At 35.7% G+C, this 13,631-nt stretch overlaps 1 protein-coding gene across 1 annotated transcript in view; it reads right to left on the reverse strand.

Annotated features, from left to right (window-relative positions):
- ZSWIM6 (zinc finger SWIM-type containing 6) overlaps nt 1–13,631 on the reverse strand; it is a 212,078-nt gene that overhangs the window by 26,183 nt on the left and 172,264 nt on the right. The window contains exon 5 of the mRNA XM_027520544.1: nt 577–756. Coding sequence (XP_027376345.1) covers nt 577–756 — 180 coding nt within the window. The remainder of the gene's footprint in view (nt 1–576; nt 757–13,631) is intronic.

Consider the following 13,631-nt stretch of genomic DNA (forward strand, 5'->3'; position numbering starts at 1 on the left):
GGCTAGAGAGTACTATTGCCTACAGTAGGTGGGGGCAAGTATGCTAGACAGTCCTTTCACAATAAAGAATTTTCCTGGTCTGAATGCCAGCAGCACCCCATTCCCCTGTAGTCCCAGGAGTTAAATGTAAATACCACATTCTAAAACTAAGAATTTTTAACTGATTACATAGCATAGTATCCCAAATAAGAACTGACCAACACACAGAATAACAGTTCCTCAGGTCTCTCAATAATTTTGTTTTACACAGTAATTCACTACCACCCATAACATGAACTTTTTTTAAAATTCAAACTAAATAATTAGTATGCAATTTTAACACATACTAGTACATGTTAAGTATTACATCCATCTGTATTCTGAGAATATGAAAAAAAAAATCACAGATCTTGATTAAAAATTAAAACACACACACACACACACACACACTCTCACGTTAAAACATTAAGTCCATGAGTTATAGTAAGTTCTTAAGTGAGTAAAATAATGTTTCCAAATTTATTGTAAGTTACTGTTATAACCGCAGAGGGACAATTAAGTAGGTACAAAATGAGCAGATTATCACTGTGGACTCACCTTGGTTGGCATTTGCACCCTGAGGCAGAGCATTGGTTAAGTTGGGTAATTCACTGCCATGATTTCCATCTTCCCATGGACAGACATCAACACCATTCCACTTTTTTAGCTGTTTTAGCCAACTGGCCTTCTGCTCCAACTTGCAGTGGGGATTTAAAACTATACACATCCACAGAGCACCTAATTTAAAGGCAGAGAGGAAAGTAAATTTTTAAAAATTTACAAATGTCCAATCCTAATAGTTAATGATAAGTCATTTCAAAATGGACCCAAGTCTGTGTTTTTATAATGCAATTTTACCTTAGTCCAAGCAACATATCTCATAGAGAGGTCAATGTAAAGAGGACAACAGAGCCCAAATTTGAACCAAAGAAGCCAAATACTGTTACACATAAAGATGAGAGAGATTTCAAAGGTGATTTTAATCACCTTCCTACTTGTGTGACATTTTGGATCAAAGTCAATTCAGAATACAAACTTAAGGACCAATTTCTTACTTTCATTTACAAGCAGAGTTTATTCATGGGTGCTTTAATAAACTACTTTAAACGGTTCTTCTGTACAAAAAGTAAATTTATTCCTAAGATTACCTTTTTACAATAAAATCATAAAGGTTTAACAATGGACACCAATAAACTATTTCCTAGTCTCCTTATAAGCATTTCCAGCTTTATTATGCCTGTTCATTAGTATGAATATCTATATATCAACAGATCTTTCAAAAATAAAATTTACTTAAATATACTTCCCTAAATGATTTAAGTAGTAACTAATCTTTATATAAATGAAATCACTAAATTTGTCTTTTTGTGAATGAAACCATTCAACATTTATCAAAAGTTCACTTGCTTTAAAATGAAAAGACAACCTATGGCCTCAGATAAAATATTTGCAAACAATGCGATGAAGGGCTTAATTTCCAAAATACATAAATTATCTCATAGAGCTCAATATTTTAAAAAATCTCAATCAAAAAATGGGCAAAAGACCTAAGTAAACATTTCCTCAAAGAGAACATACAGATGGCCAGCAGGCACGTGAAGAGATTCCAGCACTGCTAATCCTCGGAGAAATGCAAATCAGAGTTATAACGAAGCACCACTTCACATGGGTCAGCATGGCTGTCATCTAAAGGTCTACAAAAAAACACTTGCTAGAGAGGGTGTGGAGAAAAGGGAACCCTCCTACTCTGTTGGTAAGAATGTTCCCTGGAGGCTCAAGTAAAGCATCCACTTGCAGTGGAGAAGACCTGGGTTTGATTGCCGGGATGGGAAGATCTCCTGGAGAAGGGAATGGCTACTCACTCCGGTATTCCTGCCTGGAGAATTCCAGACAGAGGAGCCTGGTGGGCTACACTCCATGGGGTCACAAAGCATCAGACACGACTGAGTGACTAACTATGGAGAACAGTATGGAGGTTCCCTAAAATAGGGTTAACATATATGATCCAGCAATCCCATTCCTGGGCATATATCTGGAAAAGACAAAATCCCTAATTGAAAAAGATACAAAGAATAGACAAGACATGGAAGTAACCTAAGTAACCATCAACAGATGAGTGGATAAAGAGGATGTGATACACACACACACACACACACATGTATATATACATACTTACATAATACATACATACATGCACACAAAAGAATATTGAAAAACAATGAAATAATTGCTGTTGTTTGTAGGAACATGGATGGACCTAGAGTCTATCATACTAAGTGAAGTAAGTCAGACAAAGACAAATGCTATATGGTAACACTTAAACGTGGGATCTAAAAAGTACTACAAAGAAACTTAACTTACAAAATAGAAACAGATTCACAGACATAGAAAACTTAATTACCAAACGGAAGAGGAGGGAGGGATAGATTAGGAGTATGGGACTAACACATTAGAGCAGATCAGATCAGTCGCTCAGTCGTGTCCAACTCCTTGCGACCCCATGAATCGCAGCACACCAGGCCTCCCTGTCCATCACCAACTCCCGGAGTTCACTCAGACTCACGTCCATCAAGTCAGTGATGCCATCCAGCCATCTCATCCTCTGTCGTCCCCTTCGCCTCCTGCCCCCAATCCCTCCCAGCATCAGAGTCTTTTCCAATGAGTCAACTCTTTGCATGAGGTGGCCAAAGTACTGGAGTTTCAGCTTTAGCATCATTCCTTCCAAAGAAATCCCAGGGCTGATCTCCTTCAGAATGGACTGGTTGGATCTCCTTGCAGTCCAAGGGACTCTCAACAGTCTTCTCCAACACCACAGTTCAAAAGCATCAATTCTTCGGCGCTCAGCCTTCTTCACAGTCCAACTCTCACATCCATACATGACCACAGGAAAAACCATATAGCCTTGACTAGACGAACCTTTGTTGGCAAAGTAATGTGTCTGCTTTTGAATATGCTATGTAGGTTGGTCATAACTTTCCTTCCAAGGAGTGAGCGTCTTTTAATTTCATGGCTGCAGTCACCATCTGCAGTGATTGTGGAGCCCAGAAAAATAAAGTCTGACACTGTTTCCACTGTTTCCCCATCTATTTCCCATGAAGTGATGGGACCAGATGCCATGATCTTTGTTTTCTGAATGTTGAGCTTTAAGCCAACTTCTTCACTCTCCACTTTCACTTTCATCAAAAGGCTTTTTAGTTCCTCTTCACTTTCTGCCATAAGGGTGGCATATCTGCATATCTGAGGTTATTGATATTTATACACTACCATATATAAAACAGATAAACAATATGAATTTAACTGTATAGCACAGGGAACTACAGTCAAATATCTTATAAATACCTTAATGGAAAATAATGGAATATGAATATTTTTGATTACATATATAAATATATAAAACCAAATCACTTTGCTATACACCTGAAAGTAACACAATATTTTAAAGCAACTATATTTCAATAAAAATGTTCACTTGTTTTTCAAAGGAAAAGCCATAATGAATTTAGAAGGCATATCTCATAATTTGAATAAGTGATAAATTTGTCACTGCTTTCTACATTCTTCAAAAAGGTAGCTAATTCAAGCAAATATTTCAGTTTTAAAAGCTTTAAAAGTTTAAGTTTTGTGAATTCCCTGGTGGTCCAATGGTTAGGTCTCCACACTTCCAGTGCAGGGGGAAAGGGCAAGATCCTACAAGCCATACCGTGCAGCCAAAAAAAAAACAAATTCAAATTTTACTTTATTAATTTCAAAACAAGACAGATACCAGTACTTCAATGCCATTCATAACACTTTTTCTTTGAAAAAGTGAATCTGTGTTCATTTTAATCAGTTGTGTTAACCAAGTGAATGATAAAGGTAACAATGATCTGTTTGTTTTTTGCTTGTCCAAAAGAGATACTTTACATTCTTTCATACTTAAAATTAGCAAGTTCTTCATTTAGAGAATCTGATATTTTAAGTATCAAATAATGTCTGATATTTATATCAAAATGTTTGATATTTATATCAGAAAATAAACATGGCTACAACCTAAGCCACAGGTGTTTACAGTTTACATTTCTATATTTTAAAATGCCAATCAGAAACAAAATGTGATAGGATCAAGATGAAGTAAAGCCCATTATGGCTTATCTCTTCCCATAATTACAACTAAAAACTGGATGAAGTTTAAAAAACAGTAATAAAAAAAGTACAAAAAGCTGAAAAATAAACAACAGCAAGTGGTTTATGGAAATAAAACTTGATTGCGAAAAGGGAAACCCCCCTGCCACTCAGAAACTAGACAGGGAGACCCTTGGATATCTGGTACAAAAATAGGCACAAGTATTCTCATACCTCATGTGCCTGAGACTGAACCAATGCAGCAGAACATCACCCCAAGAAGGTGAAACTCGTGGTCTTAATATATCTAACTGATTGTATGCTTAAAAAAAAAAAATTTCTCTGGAGGATTATAATAGGACCTTGACTCTTATAATATTTAAAATATTCAGGATCCAAAATTACTTGGTTTAAAAGAAAAAAGGGAAATGTGATCAATTCCAAAGGGAAAAACAATGAACCAGATGTTAGAATTATCAGAGATTTTATGCAACCATTATAATTATGCTCCATCAGATGAAAAGAAAGAAAGAAAGTGAAGTGGCTCAGTCATGTCCGACTCTTTGCAACCCCATGGACTGCAGCCTGCCAGGCTCCTCCACCCATGGGATCTCCAGGCAAGAATACTGGAGTGGGTTGCCACTTCCTTCTCCACGTGATCTTCCGGACCCAGGGATTGAACATGAGTCTCCAGAGCGGCAGGCAGACTTTACTATCTGAGCCACCAAGGAAGGTAAACACTATTGACAGAAGTGAATATGCCATCCAGCCATTTCATCCTCTGTCGTCCCCTTCTCCTCCTTCCCCCAATCCCTCCCAGCATCAGTCTTTTCCAATGAGTCAACTCTTTGCATGAGGTGGCCAAAGTATTGGAGTTTCAGCTTCAGCATCAGTCCTTCCAATGAACACCCAGGACTGATCTCCTTTATAATGGACTGGTTGGATCTCTTTGCAGTCCAAGGGACTCTCAAGAGTCTTCTCCAACACCACCGTTCAAAAGCATTTGAATACATTTGTATTACTGGAGAGCCAAAGAAGATGAGACATAGATACAGAAAAACTTAAAAGAAATAATTACTGAAAATGTCCCAAAACTGAAGTTAGGAATTTACAGATCAAAGAAGCTGAGCTAACCAAAAAAATGCATAAACTCAAATCCATGCCCAGTGATAATTAAAATCACCGAAAACCAAAGATAAAACACTGAAAGCAGTCACAGAAAAATGAAATACTGTATAAAGCAGAATGACTCAAATAATTAGTGATTTCTCATTGGAAATTATACAGGACAGAAGACAGTGGAACAATATCTTTAAAGTGTTAAAAGAAATATAAATATCAACCCAGACTTGGCAAAATATCATTCATGTATGGTGGTGAAGTGAAGGCACTGTCAGATCAGGAAAAACTAACAACATATATTGTTTATGAGACTTGATGCTAACGCAAGTTCTTCAGGCTGAAGAGAAATAACACTAAAGGGAAACTTGGAACTATAGGAATAAAGGGATCACAACAGAAACATAAAACCTGAGTAAATAAAATGGAGTATTTTTGCCTTTTTAAGTTCTTTAAGATAAGTAGGACTATTGAAAGCAAAAACATGAACATTATCTTGCAGTGTTTTAAATGTATGTAGATGTATGGTGGAGCTATGCATGGTAAAGAATCTGCCTGCCAATGCAAGAGATACAAGAGATGCGGGGGTTTGATCCCTGAGTCAGGAAGATCCTCTGGAGTAGGAAGTGGCAACCCACTCTAGCATTTTTGCCTGGAAATTTCCATGAGCAGAGGAGCCTGGATGGCTACAGTTCACAGGGCCATAAAGAGTCGGACACCACTGAAGTGACTGAGCACAGACGTAAAATACATGAAACCTGTAACATGAAGGAGGCAAGCAAAGGGACCTATATGAGTGTTAGATTCTACATTCTACTCTGAGTGGCAAAATAGAAACTCAAAATAAACAGTTTAAGGTTAGGTATTTTTCTTGTAATACTAAATAAATCATTTTAAAAAATACAAAGAAATACCAAAAAAAAGGTGATAGATAAATTTAAATGAAATAATAATAAAAAACTTTAAAAAATAATCCAAAGGAGAGAAGGAAGGAGAAAGGGAACAAAGGAACACAGAGAGGCTACAGCAAATAAATGATTAAATGATAGACCTAAATTGAGCCACATCAATAATTATACTAAATGTAAATCATCTAAGCATACCAATTAAAGAGATGATAAAATCAGATTAAAAAAACAAGACCTAAAACAAACAAACAAAAAACATATAAGACCTAACTCTATGCTGTGTACTAGAAAACCCACTTCAAATAAAATGACATAGATAAATTAGATGGAAAAGGATGGGAAAAGATACACTATGTAAACACTTGCAAAATAAAGTTGGAGTGCCATATTATTATCAGACAAAGTAGACTCTGGAACAAGAAGTACTACACCAGATAAAGTGAAACACAGCATGATAGAAGGGTCAGTTCCCCTAAAACCGTAACAATCCTAAATGAGGATGCTGCACCTAACATTAAGACTTCCAAGTATATGAAGCAAAAACCGACAGAGCTGAAAGGAGAAATAAATAAATCCACAAATGTATTTGGAGATCTCAATACTTCTTTCCCAATAACTAATAGAATTAGTAGACAGAAAATTAGCAAGAATAAAGAACACTTAAAATAACACTATCAACAACAATCTAATTGACATTTACAGACATGCCACTTAACATCAGTAGAGAAAAAACAAAACTAAATCCTATATTTTCTAAAATGCACAGAGAATATTTACAACATTTATGCACAGAACATTCATAGTCCATACTTTGGGCCATAAAACAAATGTTGACAAATATTCAAGAAATGAAACTATACAAAGTATAAATCAGTAACAGGAAGATATTCAGAAAAATCCCCAAGTATCTGGGAATTAACACACTTCTAAATAATTAATGAGTAAAAGAAATCACTGAAGAAAACAGAAAATACACTGTTCTGAATGAAAATGCAAACAAAATATTTCAAAATTTGTGATGTATGGCTATAAAGAGTTTAGAAAGACAATTACAGTATTAAATGCTTATATTGGAAAAGGAAAGAAGATTCAAACCAATAATCTAAATATCCAACTTAAGAAACTAGAAATAGAATGAGAAATCAAAGCCAAAGCAAGCAGAAGGAAGAAAACAGATTAGAAATCAATAAATGGAAAACCACCCCCTAAATTTTGTTTAATGAAACCAAAAGCTAGTTCTTTAAAAAGATTAATGAAGTCAGACTGTAATCAGTCTGACTAAAAAACAGAGAAGACAAACTATGAGTATCAGGAATAAAAAAAGGGTACATCATTGAAGATCCTAGAGACCTTAAAAAGGTTCATAGAGGAATACTATGAACAACTTTATGACCATAAATTCTATTAGATGAAATGGACAAATTCCTTGAAAAATCACAAACTATCACAGTTCTCTCAAGAAAAATAATAATCACAATAGCTTTAAATTAAAAACTCCAACAATGCAGGTCTAGATGTTTCCCTGGAAAATTCTACCAAACAGTAAAGAAAGAAATAACACCAATTCTATAAAATATCTTCTAGAAAACAGAAGAAAGGGAATGGTTTTCAATTTATATTATGAGGCCAGCATTGCCCTGATATTACCAGCCCCCCCAAAAAAAAACACCAATATGATTACATAAATAAAATAAAACACTGCAACAAAATATTAGTAAATCTAATTAAGAAATACATGGAAAAGAAAATTGATCTATATGTTCAACATAACCCTACTCAAAACCCCAGCAGGCATCTGTGTACATACAAAAACAGATAGAGAATAACCAAACAATTTAAAGAATAAAAAATGTGGAGGTCTCCCCAGCACCTGATTCTGAGACCTTCTAAAAAATTAAGAGTAATCAAGAGAGTACATGACTGTGAAATAACAAGTACATATATCATTGTAAACATCAATTCAAGGTTCAAAGCCAATTCAATGAAGAAGAGATAATTCTTTTTATAACTAGTGCTACAACAAGTGGATATTCACATAAAATGTACTTAAATCTATAATGTGCAACTATGAGGTACCATTTCACGCCAGTCAGAATGGCTGCGATCCAAAAGTCTACAAGCAATAAATGCTGGAGAGGGTGTGGAGAAAAGGGAACTCTCTTACACTGTTGGTGGGAATGCAAACTAGTACAGCCACTATGGAGAACAGTGTGGAGATTCCTTAAAAAACTGGAAATAGAACTGCCTTATGATCCAGCAATCCCACTGCTGGGCATACACACTGAGGAAACCAGAAGGGAAAGAGACACGTGTACCCCAATGTTCATCGCAGCACTGTTTATAATAGCCAGGATATGGAAGCAACCTAGAAGCCCATCAGCAGATGAATGGATAAGAAAGCTGTGGTACATATACACAATGGAGTATTACTCAGCCATTAAAAAGAATACATTTGAATCAGTTCTAATGAGATGGATGAAACTGGAACCTATTATACAGAGTGAAGTAAGCCAGAAAGAAAAACACCAATAAGGTATACTAATACATATATATGGAATTTAGAAAGATGGTAACAATAATCCTGTGTACGAGACAGCAAAAGAGACACTGATGTATAGATCAGTCTTATGGTCTCTGTGGGAGAGGGAGAGAGTGGGGAGATTTGGGAGAATGGCATTGAAACATGTATAATATCATGTATGAAACGAGTCACCAGTCCAGGTTCGATGCATGATACTGGATGCTTGGGGCTGGTACACTGGGATGACCCAGAGGGAGGGTATGGGGAGGGAGGAGGGTTCAGGATGGGGAACACAGGTATACCTGTGGCGGATTCATTTCGATATTTGGCAAAACTAATACAATATTGTAAAGTTTAAAAATAAAATAAAAATTAAAAAAAAATCTATAATACACAGTTTGTTAAAAAATTAACTCAATTAACTTACTAAAAATTAACTCAAAATGGATCATGGACTGCAGTCCATCAGGCTTCTCTGTCCATGGAGTTTTCCAGGCAAGAATATTAGAGTGGGCTGCCATTTCCTATTCCAGGGGAATCTTCCTGACCAGGGATTGAACCTGCATCTTTTGTGTCTTCTGCACGGCAGGTGGATTCTTTACCCCTAGCACCACCTGGGAAGCACAACCATAAAACTTCTGGAAAACACTGTTGTGACCTTAGGACTAGGCAGAGATAATCTTACATAAATATCAAGCATACTTATGAAAGATAAAATTTATCAAGTGGATTTCAACAACATTAAAACTTTTTGTGTTACAAAAAAACAATACAAAGAGAATGAAAAGACAAGCCACAGATGGGGAGAAATATGTGCAAATCATATATCTGACAAAGAACTTATATCTAGAGTATGTAAAATCTGCTCAAAACTCATCAAGAAAATAAGTAATTCTAGTACAAATGGGCAAAAAAAATTGGAAAAAAACATTTCACTAAAGAAGATGTTTGAGGACTTCCCTGGTGGTCCAGTGGTTAGGAACCCACCTGCTAATGCAAGGGATATGGGTTCAATCCCTGGTCCAGGAAGATTCCACATGCTGTGGGGCAACTATGCCCACGTGCCACAACTACTAAGCTTGCTCTGGAGCTCACATGCCACATCTACCGAAGCTCATGTGCCCTGGAGCCCCACTCTAGAACAGAAGTCACCACAATGAGAAACCCGCACACTGCAACTAGAGAGTAGTCTCTACTCGCTGCAACTAGAAAAAGCCCGCACGCAGCTATGAAGACCCAGCAAAAATACATATGTAAATTTTTTAAAAGATACACAGATGGAAAACTGCTGATGAAAACATGCTAACATCATTAATCATTATGAGAACGGAAACTGTTGCAGATGACAGGATACTATACATAAAAAATCCTAAGGATATCACCAGAAAACTACTAGAGCTCAACAATGAATTCAGAAAAGCTGCAGCATACAGAATTATTATACAGACCTGCTACATTTCTATACACTAGCAATGAACTATCAGAAAGAGAAATGAAGGAAGCAGTCTCATTTACTGTCACATCAAAAAGAATAAAATATCTAGGAATAAATCTACCTAAAGATGTAAAAAGGACTTCCCTCACGGCTCAGATGGTAAAGAATCAACATAACCCTACTCAAAACCCCAGCAGGCGTCTGTGTACATAACTGACAAAAACAGATAGAGAATAACCAAGCAATTTAAAGAAAAAAAAATTGGAGGTCTCCCCAGCCCTGGGTCGAGAAGCTCCCCTGGAGAAGGGAATGGCTACCCACTCCCGTATTCTTGCTTGGAGAATTCCATGGACAGACGAGTCTAGCGGGCTATAGTCTGTGGGGCTGCAAAGAGCCGGACGAGATTGAGCGACTACCACTTTCACTAAAGAGGGAAAAGACATGTACTTGGAAAACTGTAAGAGACTAGTAAAAGTAACTGAAGATGATACAAACTGATGAAAAGACAGAACATGTTTTTGGATTGGAAGAATTAATATTGTTAAAATGACTATACTCCCAAAGGCAATCTACAGATTTAATGCAATCCCTATCACAATTCCAATGGCTTTAGTATAAAAACACAAAAGACCCCAAATAGCCAACATAATCCCTGACTTCAGACTATACTATGAAGCTACAGTAATCAAAACAGCATGGTACTGATATAAAAACCAGACACACAGATCAATGGTACAGAGTAGAGAGTCCAGAAATAAAACCTATGCACTTATGGGCAATCACTCTACAACAGAGGAGGCAAGAATATAAAATGTAGAGAAGACAGTCTCTTCAGTTACTGGTGCTTGGAAAACTAGACAGCTATATGTAAACGAATGAAATCAGAACATTCTCTAACACCATATACAAAAATAAACTCAAAATGGATTAAAAACCTAAATGTAAGACTGGAAACCATGAAACTTCTAGAGGAAAATACAGGCAGAACATTCTTTGACATAAATCATAGCAGTATTTTTGGGGAGATCTTTCTCCTAAAGCAAAGGATATAAAAGCAAAAATAAACAAATGGGACCTAACTGAACTTCAAAGTTTTTGCACAGCAAAGGAAACCACTGACAAAACAAGAAGACAACCTACTGAATGCAACAGGATATTTACGAATGATAAGATCAGTAAGGGGTTAATAGGTAGCATATATAAACAGCTCATACAACTCAACATAAATATAACAAACGACTTGATTAAAAAATGGGTAGAAGAACTGACTAGGTATTTCTCCAAAGAAGACATGCAGATGGCCAACAATGCTCATAATTGCTGCTGTGAGTGCAAAATGATATAGGTGTCCTGGAATATGGTTCAGTAGTTTCTCATTAAATTAAACATTTAGCATACAACCCAGCAATCCTACCTCTCAGGATTTGCCCAAGAGAAACGAAAACTTAGGTTCACATAAAAACTTTACAAGAATGTCTACAGCAGTTCTATCTGTAAATGCAAAAGACTGTCAACAACCTGAATGTCCTTCAACTGGTGAATGGAAGAACAAACTTGGTATATTCATATAACATAATACTACTTAGCAACAAGAAACAGACCATTGAAAAACACATAACAACTCAAATGCACTATACTAAATGAAGGAAGCCAGAATCAAAAGTGTATATAAGTGCACACACAAGTACACACACTTTATTATTCCATTTATATGACACTTTGGAGAAGGCAAAACTAAAGGAACAGAGTAGACTACCAATGCTAAGGACAGGGGGCAGGTGATGAATTGATTATAAAAAAAAATGGTGTGAGGGAATTTTGGGAGGCGATATAAGCATTCCACATCTTCACTGATCATATGACTCTATGCTTTTGTCTAAACTCAAAATTGCACACTAAAAATGTCAGGTGTAATACGTGCTCCAGTTAAAGCATCTATTTTACAATATAGTTAAGAATTTTACTGTATGTAACAAAAAATATTTTTAAATTGCTAATTAATATACAGATCAAACAATTTTATCTCTTGGTATGCAAAGTCCTAGTTATGAGTGTCCTCTCTGCAGGATTTCTCTACAAGTCAATGGACATCGGTATCTTATTAACTGTATGCATTTCCCGTGCTAAGAACCAGAAAAATCAGCTTCAAATGAAACATGACTACATAAAACATGACCACACACTGTCACAAAGCAAGGGACAAATCAAAATGGTATCTAAAGAACCTGTAAGTGACAGCTTTCCCTATGGCACCCCACTGGAAAATGAGATACAACTTTACCAGGCTTTAGATTTTGAACTGATGGACAACATAACAATACAAACACAAAAAGATACATGGTAATAATTAAATCTAATGAATGCTATATACTGGATCAAAACTTAGCATTTCTATCTCTAAAGCTATACTGAATTCATTTTCTAAATCATAAAATTTTCTTTAAAAATGAAATTAATGTTTCAGAATTAAGAACTTTTCATATCTTTCTGCCAAGATGTGTTTTAATATTATAATTCTACTACTCTTAAATGAACATCAGATAAAACTAAAATAAAAAAGTTGCTCTAAAATAGATAGCAGTGGGAAGTTGTCGTTTAACACAGGAAGCTCAACCTGGTGCTCCGTGACAACCTTGAGGGGTAGGACGGGGAGGGTGGGAAGGAGGTCCAAATGGGTGGGGACATAGGTATCCTTATGGCTGATTCACACTGTTGTATAGCGAAACCAACAGAACATTGTAAAGCAATTATCCTCCAATCAAAAAAAGAAGAAATTAAAGCAAACAAACAAAAAAAACTGCTCTGAAAGATGTGTTGTAAGACTAGAAATTTCATTATCAGGTTGTTAGTAAAGAATCAAGGTCATGTGTAAAAGGGCAACCAAGTAAATTAATACTGACAAATAACATGATGTAAATGTCTATCCAAAATGAGTTTATTTATTTTTAATGTGCCTATTTTGTAATTTTAGAATTCTGTATTTCTTTCCACCTGTGTGAACTGTAATTTATTTTGGAAATCGGCTTAAAAGCACCCACATGCCAAATAAAAGTAGAAGATAGAGTTAATTTTGAATTAAAACCAAAAGTTATATGTCTTAACATATATATGTATCTCAAATCTACTGTTTTTCACACTCAATTTCTTTTTCTTTTTAAAGATATAAGTACAATACAAAGTTTTAAAAATAGAATCAAAAACCAAATTTATCCTAAGCACTGTGTGGTTTTTCTGAAGTAACGCAAAGATAAAATTAAGAAAGTACTAATCAATGTGTACAATGCTGAAGGACTGATTGACTTGCCTATGAATGATGTGACAAGGTGATAAGGATCCAATGAGCTTCACTTTCATTTGGTGAAAACTCAGAGTTTATAGAAGCTAGCACAATACTGACAAAGCATACAGTTCCGCTTTGAAAAAAGTTCCTTTGAGGCAATAAATGTAGGAATACCAATTACAACTTTAATTAAATAATCATCATTATCACTAATAGTCACCAATTCTTGGGTGCCTATCATGTGCTATA

This window comes from Bos indicus x Bos taurus, chromosome 20, assembly GCF_003369695.1.
Source record: "Bos indicus x Bos taurus breed Angus x Brahman F1 hybrid chromosome 20, Bos_hybrid_MaternalHap_v2.0, whole genome shotgun sequence".
Lineage (NCBI taxonomy): Eukaryota > Metazoa > Chordata > Mammalia > Artiodactyla > Bovidae > Bos > Bos indicus x Bos taurus.